The following is a 19,694-nucleotide window of genomic DNA, read 5'->3' as shown; positions in this document are numbered from 1 at the left end:
GCACAACTCTGGGCTTTGCTAAACCTGATTTGGCAGAACAACCTTTTTGAAACCACAGTAAACAAAGTGCTTGATGAAAAGTTTGGGGGTGTGATAGAAAACAGCAGAGAGTAAACAGTGGCTAATCCACACAAGCCGTCTATCCCTATTCCAGTAAAAATGCATTGTACTCTCTTTGAATATCAACTACGCTCTTCTCGGTGGACCGTGTTAAGACTGTTGTGTTTTAAGCTCAACAAAAATGAACAGGACAGGGCCCCTTTAAACATCCTTTCTATGGCAGAGTGGTCCGGGTTGAATCAGAGAGATACCAGGCTCAAAAGCCTCTTCAGTCCTGCCATTGGGACGAAGACTGTGAAGTCTCAACACTTTCAATACTTCCTTCTGCTACTGTGTAGATACTGTACATTTCATTGTACTCTGTGTATAAGGCTAGCCAAAGCTTTGAACACTATTTCGATTCTTTATGCATAACTTGTGGTAGAATTGATAAGCTGAACTCATGTTATAATGTTCCATCCTTCCAAAAGAGTATCTTTCTTCATTCATGAAGCTAATGGGCGACAACAAAGGAAGAGACAATGAGACTGAGTAAGGAAAGAAACAGCTTCAGCACTCTTCGTGGTAAGGCGTAGGCTGCGATAATTCTGTTAATCACACTCCAGAGCATTAATCCGGGGCCGGGTCATGGAGGCAGCAGTCTCAGCAGAGATGCCCACACTTTCCGATCCACGCACATCTTTTCCAGCTGTTCTGGGGGGACCCCGAGGCGACACCAGGCCAGCTCAGAGACATAGTCCCACCAGCGTGTCCTGGGTCTTCCACAAGGCCTCCTCCCAATAGGCATACTCCAGAGCAAATATAAAGAAAACTGTACGGGCAGATTTATGCATCCTGGTAATGTTTCGGAGACCAAATGACCCACGGCCAAACGTTGGTTGGGGACCCTGCTCTAAACCCCTTCCACATCGGTTCTGAGGCTCAAACTTCATCTACTGTGTTGCCATCCATTCGCTAGCATGCCGTTTTGGATGGATTGTTTCTTGTCTTATTTCCCACTGCTGCTGGTGGGTACTGTAAAACCAGAGCACCAGGGGAAAGCATAATCAGTCACAGGAAGGACAACCAACTCCACAAAGAAATGCGCTCATGACCTGGGACCTCCTTGCTGTGAACCACCGAGGCATAGCCCTAGAGGAAGACCAAGAGGAGATTCATGGATTTGTGGTAAATGAGGACATGGAGTTAGTTTTTGGCGAGAGAAAGTGCAGATGACTCTGTATATGAAGGCAACCATTTTGTTTTCCTTGACCAAAAAAGCCTCTGCAAAACTTGCTTGCTTTGTCCTTTCACAAGACGAATGGCCACGAGGCCCCCCAAAAACTGTTCTAAAGAAATCTAAACGTATACAACCAAAGTGACAGAGCAAACAAGCTGATAAGGCAGAGAGAGAAAAAAAAAAAGCAAATAGTCGAGGCTGCACATGGGAACAAAGATAAAACAATGTGTGCAGTAATGCGGGGAAGCCGGCCAACACTGCAGAGAGGAAAGGTCCACGGCAGACAATTCCCGATTACACAGGAACCAATCCTAGCTCCGGGAAACAGCAGAGGGAGCGCCGGCCCATTTATTTTACTCGTCTTTCTCTAATTCAGCAGCGGACTTTCTTATCTCAGGTCAGGACCACTGGCTGCCCACACACTCATGGATACACTGTGGGTAAACTCGAATAATAGTGTGGTTTTGGAAAGAAAGAGTGAATATGCTCCAATATACGTGCATGCATCCAACGAAAGAAAAATGAGGAAATCAGGAAAACTTCTCACAACAAACCACGAGTCACTATTGTGTAAAAACGGGTTGTACGAGCTGGAATTAGAACTCATGATTTTGGGGCTTTATATCTACAGTGAGAACCATATGTTTACATGCACTTCATAAAAAGACACATTTGCATTTTTTCTCACCGTCTGACATGAAACCAGAATTAACTTTTTTTTATGTTTTAGGTCAAGTAGACTTTTAAAAAATATTCATATTTTCTAAATGCCAGAAGAATGAGAGATAGAATTTTCATGAAAATGGTTTTATGTTGCTTTTTGCAAAACCACAAGTTGACATACATTTCATTAATATTTGGTAGCATTACTTTTAAACTGTATAACTTGGGTCAAATGTTTTGGATTTCCTTCCACAAGCTTCTCAAACAAAGTTAGCGGGAGTTTTGGTCCATCCCTCCAAACAGAACTGCTGTGAGCCATATTTGGAGGCCACATTGCATGCTCATGCCTTTTCAGCTCTGCCCATACATTTTCAATTGGATTGAGATTAGGACTTTGTGATGACCAAAACACTGACTTTGTTTTCCTTAAGCCACTTTGTAACCAGTATTGGCCGTAAGCTTTGAGTCATTGTCCATTTGGAAGACCCATCTGCGCCCAAGCTTTAACTTCCTGGCTGATGTCCTGAGATGTCGCTCCAATATTTCCACATAGTGTTCATGATTTCATCTATTTTGTTAAGTGCACCAGTCCCTCCTGCAGAAAAACAACCCCACAGCATGATGCTGCCCCCCGTATTTCACAGTTGGGATGGTGTTCTCAGGTCTTTATCCTTTTTTTCTTTGAAAACTCCAAACTGGCTTTTTTATGTTTCTTTTGGAGTAAGAGCTTCTTCATGGCAGAGTTCCCTCTCAGCCCATATTGGTGCAGTGCTTGTTTCACTCTGACCACAGCGTGTTCATCTCTGGGACACAGAACCCGCCTTCTTTCTGGTCTGTATGATGACTGGTCATTTCCATCATTGTTTGAACCACCTTCAAGCGTCTTGATGATCCAGACTTGTGCCTCCAAGATCATGCCATCGTCATCTGCGCTTTCCCAAATTGTTTAACGGTATAGTCATTTTAGTGTATGTAAACTTCTGACTTTGTAAAAAGTAAGAAAAACATGTCTAAAAAATATATCTCATTCTTAGGGCATTTAGCAAAAATAAATATTTTTTAAAATTCTAATTGACCTAAAAAAGTAAAAGTTAATTCTGGTTTCATGTGTATGTAAACATATGGTTCTGGACGGTTGCCGATAAACCCCGGCAATGGACAAGTGGAAGAACATGGATGAATGGATTTAGAAGGGACAGTGCATATGAATACACATCTGCAATATCAGTAAAGCAATATATTGTAAATTATGCCAGACTTTAACAAAGATGCAAGTTTCCATTATTCCCTCGCCTGGAAAGATACAAATAATAGTTATAATAAATAGTTCTTAAATATAACAACGAAGCAACAACAATGGCAAAAGCTACGCGCTGAACTTTTTGGGAGAAGCTCTCCTCCCGCTGTACTGTCACACCTTTTCTGCAAAGTATTTATGAAAGTGAATCCTTTGTCACCTAAAAAGTGATCTAACTTTTCTTCAGGATTTCTTCTTCTGGGTGAATATTGATGCAACGTTTCAGATGGAGGATGTTACTGAACTGGTTTCTGAGAGCTGGAGTTTATCTTGAATTTGAGAATTTGAGAATTTGATTTTTAAACATTCAATCAAACAGAGGAATGATGGGAAACGTTTATATTCAAAACCAAATTGGACACACCAGGAGACTTTTGAGTCAGAAAGTTTCAGAGCTGCAGCTGGATTTGTTTTACACCGTAGTTTTTTGTGTGTGTTTTTGACAAATGTAACAATCCACTAATCAAAAACCTACTTACCAACACAAACTCGGGCAATTTATTCATACTTTTCTCATTTAAGATATATTTTTTTTCATACAATTCATTCAAAATACAGAAAACAGCACTACCAATTAGACATATGTGTAGTTTCCCACAACACATTACAAACGCACTGGTGTAAATACATGGAATCAGCAAACAGAGACTTTTTATGTCTAATTAAGCAGCTATTCGAATGTTCAAAGTGTTATGGGTGGCGCTTTGCTGGTCGGAGTGCTGTAAAATCATATAATTATTACAGGCAAATTAAGAGAACACAGAAAGCGCCTAACCCCGGGAACCGTGGTGCGGCAGAGCGGAAATAATGCACTCGCTGCTGATACAAGCATGTTTCTGCTGCGGGAGTCAGCTGCTCCGAGTCACTAACTGTACCTTTCATGGAGCGATGGAGACTGAATGGAAAGAGGGAATAGTTTTATTGGTATTACTGTGTCTTTTGTATTTTCTATCCCATCTAAAAATGTATGTCCAAGTAAATGGATTGCAACCATTCTCCAAGGTTCAGTACATTCATCTGAACATTATATTCATTATAGTTTAAATGATAAGATCTGATTTCCTTTTGCTGACATATATTAAAGATTGTGTTTTGTTTCTTCAGAGGTTTTGTTATTTTTGTGTAAACTAGCTACGACTGAAACCATCCATCCATCCATCCATCCATCCATCCATCCATCCATCCATCCATCCATCCATCCATCCATCCATCCATCCATCCATCCATCCATCCATTTTCTTCAACTTTTCTGTTGCCGGGTTGTGGGGGCAGCTGTTGGAGCTGCCCAAATCACATTGCACCAGCCCCTTATGGCGCCTCCTGCAGGTGGTGGGTCCACAGAATGATGGCCTCACGATTCTAACCGGGCCTGTTGGTCTCTCATAAGGGGCTTCTGAACCACTCTTTGTTTGACCTGTCACCTAGGACCTGTTTGCCATGGGAGACCCTACCAGTGCCATGATTCAACCAGAACAGCCATACCCAAAGTCTAAGACTTCGTGGCCCCCTTACTGATCCACAAAAATCTCATGAGGCCTCACCCCAATAATAATAATTTACCTGAAAAACCACATGTAGCAAACACTGTAAGCTAAATGCTGATCCTAAGTAATACATTTTAGCAAATACATGTAAATTCCCTTTCAAAAGGAAACCTTCCTCCATATACTTGTTTGTGTAGACAAGCTTTGGGGGTCGCCATAGTGCCTCTGAGGGCCCCCAGGGGGAATATCAATAAATCCTTCTGGAATAACCTTTAAATAATGTTAAAGGAACGATGCCTAATGAGGACCTGTTTGAGTTGACCATACACAACATCCACAAATCATTATCTGACGCAAACTTCACATATCAGGCAGATTTTTTATCACAAATGACTACTTTTACAACATACTTTTATGGGGCAAAAATAATGTTACCCAACAAAAAGAAAAAAATGTCAGGTATAGCTCCTTTAAGACTGGACAGACTTGTACTTGCACAGCAAACTATCTACAACTATCAAACTACTAGCTGAGACCCGGCCTTTGGCCGGGCATCGCTAGTTTCCACATTTGATAGTCTGAGATTATGAGTTATTACAAAGAAATGTCCAACCGGTCACACAGTTCAGCTGTAGACCAGTGGTTCCCAACCCATTCCAAAAACTATGGCCACTACAAATGTTTAAAATAATTAATGCTAAAAATAATTTCAAACAAACTGCAATTGGAGTGTTTGATGCACCCGTACTCCTTTCTTATAAACTACAATGACAATATGTTCGCTAAAAGGGAATAGAATTCAAGAGACAGTGGAATAAGTATGGAGAAATATTAGGGGTTCAGCTGTAACGGTTTGGTTCACGGTGCAGGACATGTGGTTTGGTGCATCATGGTAGTGTACAATGTAAAAAAAAATAAGTTGGTTTTGAACTGAAATAGCCTAATGATCGTTGTTAGACAGTATTCATAACCTTACAATAAAATTGGCAATGCTTTCAAAGCTGCTTTAGAATAAAATGTACCTCTGGGCTCACAATACGTGAAAGCAAATGACACACATCGCCCTGTTTCGATGCGCGCGCACACATACGCGCGCGCACACACACGCACGCGCACACATACGCGCGCGCACACACACGCACGCACGCACACACCGCCCGGTTCTGATGCACGCGCGCACACATACACGCACCGACTCACACACAAACGTGCGCACGCGCACACACACACATCGCCCTGTGTGGATGCGCGCACACGCACGGCAGTCAGATCTCGTGCACTCGCGTTGTAGTGACGGCGGGTTGTCCTCGGACAGCAGCACCGCGGTCCATATGGACCCGTGGTCAATGCCCGCGGGCGGCGGGACCGCAACGTGGGGGCCGGCACCACGCACAAACTCACTACTGTCGCCAGGCTTCCTGATGTTCCCAAACGGTCTCCCATCCCAGTCCTAACCAGGCCCTTCCCTGCTTAGCTTCGGAGGAACGGTCTCCCATCCCAGTCCTAACCAGGCCCGTCCCTGCTTAGCTTCAAAGTCGGTATGGGAAATAAACATGGCGGCGCCCAGGCGGCGGCCATTGAGATAGTGTTTTCTATAATAGATTAACTGTATGAATCATGTGGCCTACTTCATTATTTATGATGGTATGCATCTTTTTATAATATAATTTACGTGACTTGATTTAATTTAAAAGAAGTGCAAACATTATTTAACACACTCCTTACTCCAATGTGTGACAGTTATGTATTGTTTTTAGGGATTTGATATTCGCCTCCCTAATTTTTACTACACTTGTGTGCAGAGCAGACAGTGTCGAAGCTCACTTATGCAAAAACCTCCAGCAGCAGAGCAGCACTGAAGTGTGATACATGTAATATTTATGAGCCGTCGCATCTTCCAAGCAGCAGATTTCACACATATTAATTTTTAATCCAGAGTATCTACAAATGCACCTCCAGGATTATGAGTGGAGCCTGAGGAATCCCCCCAACATCAGGGAAAAAATTATGGTTGCAATTTGAGAGCCTTATGTATCTGCGACTTATCTAAGACATAATATGCAGCGTGCAGATGCTGGAGGCAAAAAAAGTACCAAACTTAGTGATGTAATCTGTAAATAATTCATGTCATCTGAAATCATCTGAAGGAACTGGGTTAAAGACTCGGGATGGCGGATGGACGAAAGGAGCTTTGACAATTTTAAACCCAAAATGCAGAATGTGTTTTCTTGCTTGGTTGGAGTGGGGTATTCGTGTACATCTATGGGAAGATTTCAGAACGCAATGACCGACTTGCTAAATCGGACATTCAATAGTTTCGGACACTCTCTCCACAACGTCTTCCAGCTCCTTCCCTCTGGATGCAGATACCGAACACTTAAATATAATAGGGCCCTGTTTTAACAGTTTTGTCTCATCACCTATTGCCATTCTCAACACGCTACCTCAGTGATTTCTTTGTCAGATCTTCTTTTATGTTATATTTGTTCACTTCTGCGCTTCCCTTCTGTGTTAAATGTTGAATGTGATGGTTTTGACTTGTGACTTCTGTGGAAACAAATTTCCCACAATGGACAATAAGGAATCTAATATATCTAAGTTAACAAGCAAAGGAATACACCGGGATTGCTGCACCGGCGGCAGAGGTGTCTGGCCCCTGGCATTTCAGCAACTGAAATATCTGAAGAGCGTGCTGAACTGTACTAACATGAACAGACTGCTGGCCTCTGACTGGCCAGAGGACAGAGGACAGCCCTCACTAAAACAGGCAGGTTGGGATTTAATAATTCACATCATACTGCTGTTGAAAAAGGTAATTTTGCCGATGATAGCATTTAGCTTCTGTTGGCACAACATTAGCTGGTGTTAGCACTTAGCTTACCCTTCAAACGCTCGTCTTTTAGCTGCTTTCTTCCTCAAGTATTTACCTTGGCACCTCTGCATAACTCCATAAACCCCACCAAAATGCAGAATTCGTCCACTTTGTTCTCATTGCGACTTTGAAAACAGCTAAAACAGTGTTGGGTAGAAGCGTATGTGGAAACACAGCTTTAGTGTCTCGTCACTGTACTTGTTGAATGCATGTGTGCTGATGATGTCTGTCTTGCACTGCAATCTACTTTACCTACGGGTGCTAAAGGCTTATTTATGCCCACAATTCGTATGTAAATAAATCTGTGCGTTCCAAGCGTACTTACTGTCACTCCATATATGCTTTCACATGTTCTTAATGTCCAGCCCGTGACAATGCATGAGAGGAGAAGAAATCTAGACAACATGGCCACATCTGCAATGTTTTTTACACCACATTTACTGAAGAAGAGACAAGAGGGACATGGCGGATTCGGAAGGAAGTAGTAGTGTGAGTGACAGCGAGAGCGGGGAGTTTAAACACACGAAATATAGAGAGAAATGGAAAGACAAATGTTGGCATGCTTATAGTGACTCTATGTGGGGGAAGATCTTGATGTTGGCATGATCTCAATCGATCACAGTGGAGTTTTGCATGTAATGTTTAAGTATCCCCATGTGATGGGGCGATTTGTCCACCGAAAGTTGGGACACGTCGAAGGAGTTAAAATCACTCGAGGAGAAATGGTTGTGATCAAATGCAGTTCCAAACTCCAGATGGACAGAGCATTGCGTATCACAAAATTCTGAGAAAGGAGCTGACATGTCTGCATTGTAAGGGAAATCATATAGTGGGTTCTGCTCAGTGTCCACGGAGAATCTTGGAAAAGGGTGTGGCCGTACTAGGTTAGGTTAGGTTAGGTTCATTTATTTGTACCCGCGGGTAAATTCGTTTTGCAATTCTGAGAACTAGTCGACACATTAAAACACATTATACAAAGATAAAACATCACACATATACAATATAAAACTTGTAAGTCCTCCACATACTAACAGGATGTGCCTTTGATACAAAAACAACTGAAATTTAAGCCACTTGACAGTAACAGAGATTTTAATAAAAAACGTGTCGGGGCAATTTGATCCCGACTTGTTAATAAAGGAAAGGGCAGCGGGAACAAAGCTTTTCTTAAAACGGTTTGTGTGGCTTATTGGCATCAAAAAACGACGCCCAGACGGAAGCAATCGAAACTCTGAGTGCAAAGGATGCTCTGTGTCTTTTGCGATGCTTCGTGCCATCCTCTCTAACTGTCTATCATGCAGAAAGTCCAAACTGGTCTGAGGCTGGCCAATGACTTTACTTGACCACTTGACCAGCTGATTCAAAGCGTTTTTGTTTCTAACAGAAGAGCTCCCGAAGTGTGGATAGGATTCCGTATGTCGAGGCTGTGGGAAAGGTGAATGAGATGTCAAATGATCGTCCAGAAGAAAGTGGGAAAGATTGTGTTATATTGGGTAAGAAGAAATTTGGGGAATTCAGTGTGATGATTATTAACCGTGTGCCAAATCTTGAGGGGGAAACCTGCTTGGACTGATATGGTGCTCAGCTCAGCAAAGAGGTTTTTGGCTGATGATGATCATGTGTCTGGAGAGGAGAGCGTTGCTTCAAGAGAGGGATGAACGATAGTCAGTGAGTACTAAAGCACTGTTGGGGATCACTTTTTTTTGCCCACCTTTCCTTTTATTATAATTATACAATCGATAGGGGTGATAAAGACATCCGGTGGGTGGCGGTAGTGCACTATTCAGTTTGCATCCGCTGTTCAACAACCAAAGAAGAAGAAGAGACAAGAAAATGAGGTAACACCGTTCTGGTTTTATGTGCAAATGGTTCTAATCACTTTTTCGAAGTTTAGCCGCTTTCTCTGCTTCACCTGTTGAGCTGTGTGCAGTAGTGTCCGCAACGGTCAGCTCATGTACTGCTTTTACTATGTGTAAACAAAGCATCCGACGGAGCCTTAAAGGAACACGCCACTGTTATTCCATACTGAGATATGTTCTTACCTGAGCTTAGACAAGTTTATGTCTGGTCCCGTGGAAGAGCTTGGTTGCTTGGAGCTAAAGGAATATACTGGGAGAGGCCAAATGCTAACGACATCTTTGGTCGTTTTGCATGACTAAGGGCACGCACAAAGACCAGACAGGTACGCATCAACTCCTCTAAGCTCAGGTAAGAACATATCTCAGTATGGAAAAAACGGTGGCCTGATCCTTTAATAAAGTACCACTCTCTACTCACAGCAATGATAAACTGTATGATCCCCAGTCAGCGAAGAGTTTACAAGTTCACCCTTTGTGGATGAGTTTCATCTGAGGGCTCCTCGTTTCTCCACATCAACCAAAACAACCACAAAAAAGAAAGAAAAAAAAAAGAAACGATTGTATTGTCTACTGCTCATGACAGGTTTACCCTCAATGCCACCAATGCGGACAATGAGTTATTCCGTGAATCTAACTCAATCTTGCACAACTCATCCCCCTTATTCCATACTGAAAATCTCTCAAATTCCAACTTGTGGCTGTTGTGGAGTTAGTGTACCATGGAGTTGTCTTCTCAAACCCCTCAAGATTGTTTTTCCAGTCGGCCGCCTGCGGGCCCAGACGCTCAGATGGATTGAGTAATGCTTTCTGTCACAGTGTCCAAAGTGTGCCTCCAAAAAAAAAGAAAAAAAAAAAAAGAAATGTATCGGTCCAAACGCTGCAGATAGCCATCCTTTAAATGGACACAGTTTCCCACTTATCTCGCCGGTCTGTCTGTCTGCCGCGTCCATTATGAGTTTTACCGGGGGGATAGAGATGTTAGACGCCAGATATGAGGTAGACCCTAATCGACTGGAAACTTTTCAATTGTCTTCAAACTCCGGAGATTATGGTGTGCTGTAAAAAAAAAAAATATATATATATATAAAAAAGGAATGCTGTGACAATAACTGATGCTATCTTTACAGACGTTTAAAAGAAAATATAATCGAAAATGAATGGTTGTCATTACGGCCTGACGCACCAAATGGCCAGAAATAGAGATGTTAAATGCAGCCTGCGAACGGTTGACAATTCTCATCAACTATAGAGAAAGAGACACCAAACTATATAAACCTGTTACAGAGTGGCTTAAGTGGTTTTCTGAAAGAGTCAATAATGTCTATGTGAAGGAACAACAGAAAGAATTGAGAAACTGGGCTGGTCATGATTTCAAACTGGCCTGGAGCTCCCTCTGCAGGCATGACATATTATGACCTCTTACCCCCCGCCTTAACCAAGCACATTGTCTCCAGTTCAGCTTTACCCAAATCTAAAAGCTTCTTGGTAGGAGAGCAACATTGTAATGCCTCATTTGAAAGAAAAATGTTTAGCTTTTTTTGTCGTGTTATTGGCGAGATTTTGTCACATTTTTGAAGCGTTTTTGTCGTGTTCTGTAAATGGTCTCAATTTATATACACATGACAGTATATGGACTATTATAGGTTAATATAATGTGAACCAGTGAAGGATTTTGGAAAATACTAGCTTTATATATTTTTTTTCCTCATGTACAAAAGGAAACTATTACAGGCAATCATTTCTAAGCACTTCGAGGTCAGGCATGTTAAGAGGTACCAAGGTGAATCATCGCTGTCTGGATATGTAACGCTTTTTCTTCGTGCTTCGTCACATTTTCCAAGAAAACGGCGAACTACAGGTACATTTACTTTTATATAAGTGTGTTTAGAACTCAGCAGCTAATACGTTTGATTAGGATATTCTTTAAACAAGTGTGTGGTCAGTCAGACTGACGCGCTGTCCCGCAGCGGCTCCTCCTGGGAGAGTGGCCGGGTTTAGAGGCGCTTCCCTCGGTCAGTCTGCACAGACGCCTCGGCTTAGTTACCGGTGTTCGGAGCCGCTCTAAAGCGCGGCAGAGCTGGGTCCGTTTTGAATCGCTCGAGACTGACTTTTGTGACTTTAGTGCTGTCGATTTGTCTCTCCATAATATTTCAGTGGTGAGGGACTTGATCACTATTTTACACCTGAAGCCACGTAAAAGCGCAGAAGGGCATCTACAGCCCAGCCCTCGCTGAGCAGCTGGTCAGACCTGGATAAGGACAGCGTTAGGGCCGTAGATATCGACTACTTTCTGTCTGAGTTGAAGTGCATATGAGTGGTGTATATCAGCGTGACACCTGCTGCTCCACCCTCTCCACGAGCACAACTTCATGTTTGGATTTTCGCTGTTGCTACATTTCTCACACGTCAGTCTTTAATTAGAAATAGCCGTGTTTTGGGACCAACTAAAGCACTCGTGCAGCGCTCTGTCTAAATGTAGATTGTTATTGATAATATGCCACGTTCATTATGTATATATTTTTTAATGACCGGTAATTCTTGCGAATGGCCGACATTTTACGACCCAGTCGGCCAAATTGGCCGACGGAAAAAAAGTCTAGCGGAACCTCTGATCTGTACAGACTTTTACTTCACATATTTTACACGCACTTGGAATTTTTATCTTACAAGTTGAAATATTGTTTGTGTCTCGAAATGTATTTATTGGACTTAGTGTGTAGTTATGCAAAACACCAGCAGATGGCGCAAACCTCCCCTGGCTGCTACAGGGGAAAGGGAAAGAGTTCAAAATCTAACCAAAACCACGGCAACAACAGGAAAACTAATTTGCGCGAAGAGAAGAGAGTTGGACAGTCAAAAAAGTTTCCCACTCAGAAAAACATGATGGTCTCTTCTGTATGATGAACATCTGAGTGTGGGCAAGCGCTCTGAGTGCAGAGGAGGGAGATGCAAAACACAAGTCCAGAAAAAGCTCAGAAGAGTGTCGTCTATGGAAATTCCCCAGATGACGCTCTCCATTCGAGATCAGTGCCTATATGTTTCCCCGTAGGAAACCCCGCGTGAGGATGTGCGTGGGCGTGTGCGAAGAGGTTTTCCTATTCCCAGACTGATCCAGGACAAGGATGGGACGTGAGAGACTCCACAGCGGAGACCCCTCCTGTCCTTAAATCGGTGAGCGTGGCTAATTCAAACAGACACTGTACTGTTTTTACTGGTCTGCAGCACATTTACCGACTGTGTCAGTGGGCTCTGACATGGGCTTAATAGGACTACAACTTGCTCTGGTGAGTGTCCAGAGATTTGGAGACTGTTGGCTGCCAATGCATTCACATTGAACCACTTTTAGAAGCAGAAGTGAGAATAAGACCGTGACAGTGAGACACAAGAGCCTGGGCATGGTCACGATTTTAAATGAAGTTATCTCTAGGCGTGGGAAGAGGCTATCTGTAGCTTAGGTTCAATGAGTTCATAATGTAATAATTTGCTGCGAAGATGAGAAATTACATAGAAGTCCTTTTTTTGTATTTCACTTAGATCAGCAACAGGTTGGAGGCACCTGTAATATGCTGCCATATCACTCTCAAACAGGTAATCTTGAACAAAATGCTACCAGAGGAAAGCTTCATCTTTTTTCTAAAACAGTCCCCTTAGATGCAAACTGTAGCTGTTTAGCATTGGGGTGCTAGCAGTAGCTTGTAGCAGCAACAGGCTACCGCTAACACAAAGCAGCAACACCAATGACTGACGTCACTGAAGACAATACAGACTCAAACACAACTGGAACCAATCGGATATTGGATCATGGGCTTGAAAAAGGACTGTTTTGTGTTTCATCTATGATGCAATGTAGCAAAGTTATTGCATGGTTAAAATATTTAAAAAGTGCATTATCCATGTTCCTTTAAATGCCTCAGCTACTCTTCCAAAATCTTTATGTAATAACTCACTGCAAAAAAGCATTGTCTGTATGCTGAGCATTAGGCGCACATTTGGTTTCACTGTGATTTTTTTTCTAATGTATCACTTCTATGACAGTTTAGTTGACCTTATGAGATAGCAAAATCAAATCGGGAACGTTTGTATTTGGGCTTTTGTAATGTCACCAATTCATGCAAATGTCACAACCTAACAATGCTAAAAGCTGAAACAATCCCCACACGATCTTGTTTTGTGTGTGACTCATATAAACTTACAGTTCTGCTCTGACAGCCCCCTCTTTCATGTGCATCACAGACTTCTGATTCCACTTCTGTTCTCCCAAAACAACGGCACTCTTTGTTCTTGTTTCAGAGTAAAGGCAAAATACACAGCGTGTCACCAAGTGCTGCCACCGACACTTTGTAGTTCATTCTTTTGTTCATTTGAAAACTGGGAACACATGGTACTCCCTTAGTTAGTTTTTATTACATCTCTGACGGCTGAGCCGATCCCACTAAATATAAAGTACTGACAACTTTCTTAGTGGGTGTTGTTTCAACTTCTGAGTTTGCACTAGAATATGTATTCATTCATTCTGTTTCATCCATGAGACTCATGTAGTATCAGAGTTTATCAGTAGGGTACAATAGGGGCGATATACTTGTTCATAAGGGAGGCGTACGTGAAAGGATACAATTAAAGCACAAACCCCTGATCACCTCCATTTCCTACCTTCCAAAGGTGTCAGAGCAGGAGTGTTATCGAAGGGCTAATTATTAACACATTCTTGTTGCTCCTCTGGAGTTTGCGCTGCATACTTTACTGCTCAATAATAGCATCGGAGCAAGTTTATTATGGTCTTTCCGACAATTACATGGAAACAGAACACACATATTTTTTGTTTATGGTGATAATCAATCCTAGCCGTGGAAGTAACGCCTGCCCGGTGTGAAGTCTGTAAAATACCAATAAACAAGCCTAGAATTGTTCACGCAATCCAATGTCACCTTGCTATTTCCAGTCTAGGCCCATGTTAACAATGTTATTCTTGAATGTTGTACACAATAAATCACACTATTGCCTTCGAAACCACATCTGTAAAACCACATTCAAAGTCAAACACGACACTGATTTGCGAAAGTTCAGAAGACCCAGAAGAATGAGGGGAATTTTTTTCTAGGTTTTTTTGATGCAGGGACGAACGCCCTGACCGCTAAGCCACTGCTGCCTTTAACTGAAACGCCCTTTTATTACGAGCAGAAAAGCAAATACGTTCTCACAGACGAAGAAACGGCGCCCTTGACACCCCACGCGGCGTTATGCTAAGCTGCTGTGCATCTGTATTGCTGGCCTCACACACTTGTCTGTGCATTACTCCGGCCTTGTTAGAGCTGCCACAGCTGCTTTGTGATGTGCTAAGAGCCGCGCCGCCGCTGTGTCATGGTGCTCCCACTAAAGTGCTGTTGATCGCACCCGCTAAACTTGACAGGCCAATTCCTCCGAGAGAGGGAGGGAGGGAGAGGGGAGGAAAAAAAATAACAGTGTTGTGCAGAGAAATCCAAATGTTTATCTGGCAAAGCATCTAGATAGAAAAACAGAATCCTTCAGCGTGCCTTTGTAGCCGTCTTTCTTAAGTGTTCGTAATCATGTGTCCAATCTGTATGCTGTCAGTGTCCCGCTTAAAAGGGGGAAAAAAGAGGGAAAAACCCAACAACTTACTGGGTTGCAAAAACATATCACTCTGCCTTCTAATGTGCACTACTGATTGAACTTTGAGAAAGCCAAGGAAAGGGGGTAGAAGTAATAGACTTTTTAGTATTTGTATTGCAATGACAAACTAGAATTTCAGCCAGTGCATGCGTCGGTGATGACTGAATATTAAAGGACCTGCTGCATTAAAAACACTACAATGGCTGTTTCGAGATACACTAAGTCCATAGATAACAATCACTTCGTACAATTCATGCTTTTTCTGGATTGGAACCGTGTCCGCAGTTTATCTCTTTTTGTCATTCGGAGCTTCCTGTGTGCAAGTACGATTGATTACACAATGACGAACTGAGGGACCACAATTTATAGTCTTGGGGGGAAGCTTGAGATCACACCAGCACAACAGCACAACTGTTCACGTCATACCTGGTGGCCACAGCTGCCCTAGGATAGACTGACAAAAGTGGGGCTACTAAGTTTTTAGTGGTAGGGGAAACCAGAGTACACGGAGGAAACCTACGCAGACGTGGGAAGAACATACAAACTCCAAACAGAAAGGCCCTGTCCGGGGATCGAACCAGGGACCTTCGGGCTGTGAAGTACGAGTGCTAACTGCTGTGCTACCAAGCCACCACAAGCTGTGGTTGAATCTAAGACCTTTCACTTTGTAGACAGATACATTGACCACTGCACCATTGAGAACCTGACACAGAGAGCCCTCTGTTTTCACACCCATATATGGAGATGGAAACAACATTTATGTGGCTCCAGGTGGAGCGGATTGAAGGAAGGAGTGAGCAGATTGTTCAACAAAGCAGCTGCCACAGTCCCAAATGACATTTGGAAACTACCCTGCAAAGAGTGACAATGGGGCTGACAGTGAATCAAAAATATTGGCTTCATGAAAACATGTAACTAAGTAGTACAAGGTGTTTTCTTTGTGTGCGTGTGTGTGTGTGCGTGCGTGTGCATGTGCGTGTGAACCTAGAATACAAAACAAAGCAGAAAAGACCAGTTTTACAAGAATACTTTCTCTAGAGTGCAAACATACCCGCCATTTTTGTTTATGTCAAGTCCACAAAGACCTCATTTGATGGATACACTATGTCACTGCTACTATAGGTTTTTCCCCCCCAAAATTTGCCGAACACTCCCAACGGTACTTGACGAAAACAGAGCAAAGTCACATTGGACGGTCCAAACAGCAGAGGAAATGTCCCCATCTGCGTTTCTTTGAATGTCCTTAGTGCCAGAGCGTGCATACTCCTGCTTAAGGCAACACGCAAACACGTCCATCTGCAAGTCTGTAAACACAGATCTCTTCAAACATATATACTGTAGATCACCCACAGCATTACAACCAGTGGAAGTTGTCAGCTCCATGTACTCAAGTATATTCACTTGTGGAACTAAAAAAAAGTAGCATCTACTACACAATACTTTCATCTTTTAATTGACAAAGGTTTTCATTGTCTGACAGTCATTGATAAAGTGCGAGTACTTTTGAGTTAATATTATGACTACTGCCAGATATACGTTCGTAGGAATATTTTGTCAACAACTGAATTCGGCACGGTAGTACAGCGGTTGGTGCTCGTGCTGCACAGTGTCCCCTACCACTATAAACATGTACAATGAGTGCAAGTGTGGGACAACAGAAGCAAATTAGCCTCAGGCAACATGCACTGCCCCTACCAAAGAAACCAATAAATTAAACTAAACTATGCTACCTCACAACAGCCAATGACAACCATCTATTTTTCTTTCCTTTGTTATAAGCGCACTCTGTCTCCTCTGCACTGCAGCCAATTTAGCGAAGTCCCAGCATCCTCTAGCTCCACAGCTAGAAGGTCCCGGGTTCGATCCCCGGTCAGAGGGGTCTTTCTGTGTGGAGTTTGCATGTTCTCCCTGTGTCTGTGTAGGTTTCCTCTGGGTATTCCGACCTGGTTGGAAGGGCCAATGGCACAGATTGGTAGCCTCGCTTCCGTCAGTCCACCCCAGGGCAGCTGTGTCTACAATAGTAGCTTACCACCACTGAGTATGGAGTGAATGAGTAATGACTTCAGTGTAGTGCTTTGAGAAACTTAGTACAGGCTTGTAAAGCGCAATACAAGTACAAGCCATCATCATCCACCTCAGCCTCTCCATCTACGTATTTCTCCTCACCACGTCTAGTAGATTCTAGGTGCTAGAATTTACGAGACTAAATATGTCTGTCCTCAGCACATCTCATTCATTTGCCAGTTTCTTTCTTTTCAAGATGAAATGGCAAAGCGTGAGATTGACCAGAGACAAATGCGGCTCGGCGACTGAGTAAGAACATCTTGCATGAAACTCTAACTACTGTGGGGCGCTCCTGGTCTGCAGTGTGTCAGTATCGACCAAAAATCGGTCCAAGAAAAGCCAAATGCAGATTGTATCCGTTTAAGATCCTGGCTTACCTTGCCATCCTGGTTTGCACACAGGCTTGACTTCTATGTGGACTGGGACAGTGTGGAGCGCCCTCTTCTGGCCGCAGTCCCACGCTGTCACCTGGATCTCGTACTGCTTCTGTCGGTCGTAACTCAGCTTCTCTGTGTTTCGGATGTTGCCTGAAATAAAAAATAAAAAAAGACATGTCAGTTTAGCGAGACGTCGTTTCGCGTGCCAATTTAATAGCAAGGAGTTAATTTCTGTGCTTTTATGCGAGCACCTTGGGATCACAGCGAATTCTCTGGCATATAACGTCCCCTTCCCAAGAACTCAGTACACTTGCACCTCACCTGCTGATGTCATGTCTGTGTTTTCAAACTCATACACATCTTTACTAGAGTCGTTCTGTTCAGTTGAGCGCTCAAATTGCCTCCAATTACAAATCCTGTCATGCTGACTTTTTTGCAGCTGTTGTTACTTCCTCCTGTGCCTGAATGAGTCTGATATTTCATTTATTTTCAAGGCAGCATACCCAATTTTGTTTTTAGCAGTGGAATGACACTTATTTTGCTCTCCTTTATCAAGCCAGGCATTTATGAAGAAGGATGAATGTGTAGCCAAAATCCATTTTCACACTTGCAGCCCTTGGAACATACAGTATATTACATATATATCAAGTTGAAACAATACCTAACATTTTGCAGTGGTTGATTGATTGATTGAATATTTTATTTCGAGCTACACAAAACAGACACAAAAGCGAGAAAAACAATAATAATAATTACAAAAAAACAGCATTCTAGCTCGAAAAGGAGTGGAAAGAAGACAAGCTTATTAACTCCCACCCCCTATTCACTTCAATAATAAGATGGTGAAGACCATACGGAAACAATGGGGAAAACGTGCCTTTGCAATCCAAACAAATAAACTGTAAAGCAATATATAAACTTTAAGCTCACATGGATTATTATTGAATGTATTGCCATGACAGTAAAGTTTGCTGTTGGAAAGTTGTGAAAGGCAGTGCTTTGAGTGGGCCGGTGTGCGCCAGTACTCAGTAGAAGAAGAAGAACTTCATTTACATAGCGGGTTTCACAGACAAAGTCACAAAGCGCTTTACATGAGACAGTTACACATTCACTCCATACTCGGTGGTGTTCAGTTTCCCCAGGGGGAGACATGTCGCGACTGCACACATCTTCGCCAACAGTCCTTCTGACCACCACCATTCATCCTGCCCTATTGTACATGTTTTTAGTGGTATGGGACACCGGATTACCCAGAGGAAACCAACGCAGACACGGGGAGAACATGCAAACTCCACGCAGAAAGACTCCACCCAGGTGGTAATCAAATTGCATCGAATTCTGAGAGCTGAGCTGATTTTGCCACTGTGCTACTTCTTCCCGCCGAGACTTCAGTACCCATGAACTATTTTGCAGGCAAGAGAGGAGCGCAGCCGTCACTTAAACCGTAGTCAGCAGAGAGATTGGTGTGTGCAATTCAGGATCACTCTGCTGTAAAACGTGTATCTGTTTGTCTCTAATGGCCGCAAACAGGACAAATAAGATGATCAAATAAGATGACCTTTGCATAATGAGACCTGTGTCATCCAAACAAGCTATGCTTCTTGCTCTGTGTTTTTACCCGACTTTATCCCTCAGTTGCGCCGGAGACAGTTTGGGCCACTAAAAGCACTGGTGAAAGTCGCTATATAACTGGTCAGAAACACATTGGGGAAGTTAGGAATCTGTTTGGCCCACAACTAACAGTTTAAAAACGTTTAAAGGTGCATTGTGCAACTTTTAATCTGGAGGGGAAAAAAAGAGGTTGATATTTCCCAAGGGCGAGGAGCATGCTTCTGTATGGTCCTTATGGCGGGGAGCTGACATTGCTGAAATACCACCCCCTGGTGCACAGGGGCGACTCCAAGAGACACTTGGGAGCATGGATTCTAATGGGACTTCAAACGTCCCAAGAACGGCTTAAAAGCCTGGCTCCAAAGAGTTTTTCTGTTTCTAAAAATCGCTATGACCCATGTGACCACGCTGGTGTAGGTGAAATATTTTTAACCACGCTAGCTGTTAATCAACTCAAAATTTGGAAGCATTTTCAGTACATTGACTGGCTCCAGAGCCTGTCAATCAAGCTCTGGAGCTCTGTGGAGGCTCTGCCCGCCCCGTGAGTGCAGGGCTTCCTG

At 42.9% G+C, this 19,694-nt stretch overlaps 1 protein-coding gene across 1 annotated transcript in view; it reads right to left on the bottom strand.

Moving 5' to 3' along the window:
- LOC306965053 (calsyntenin-2-like) overlaps positions 1–19,694 on the bottom strand; it is a 526,930-nt gene that overhangs the window by 144,806 nt on the left and 362,430 nt on the right. The window contains exon 5 of the mRNA XM_079559275.1: positions 17,524–17,673. Coding sequence (XP_079415401.1) covers positions 17,524–17,673 — 150 coding nt within the window. The remainder of the gene's footprint in view (positions 1–17,523; positions 17,674–19,694) is intronic.

Source organism: Gobius niger (assembly GCF_951799975.1).
Source record: "Gobius niger genome assembly, chromosome: 1".
In the NCBI taxonomy this organism is placed as follows: Eukaryota; Metazoa; Chordata; class Actinopteri; order Gobiiformes; family Gobiidae; genus Gobius; species Gobius niger.
This window is presented reverse-complemented; position numbering and strand designations above follow the sequence as displayed.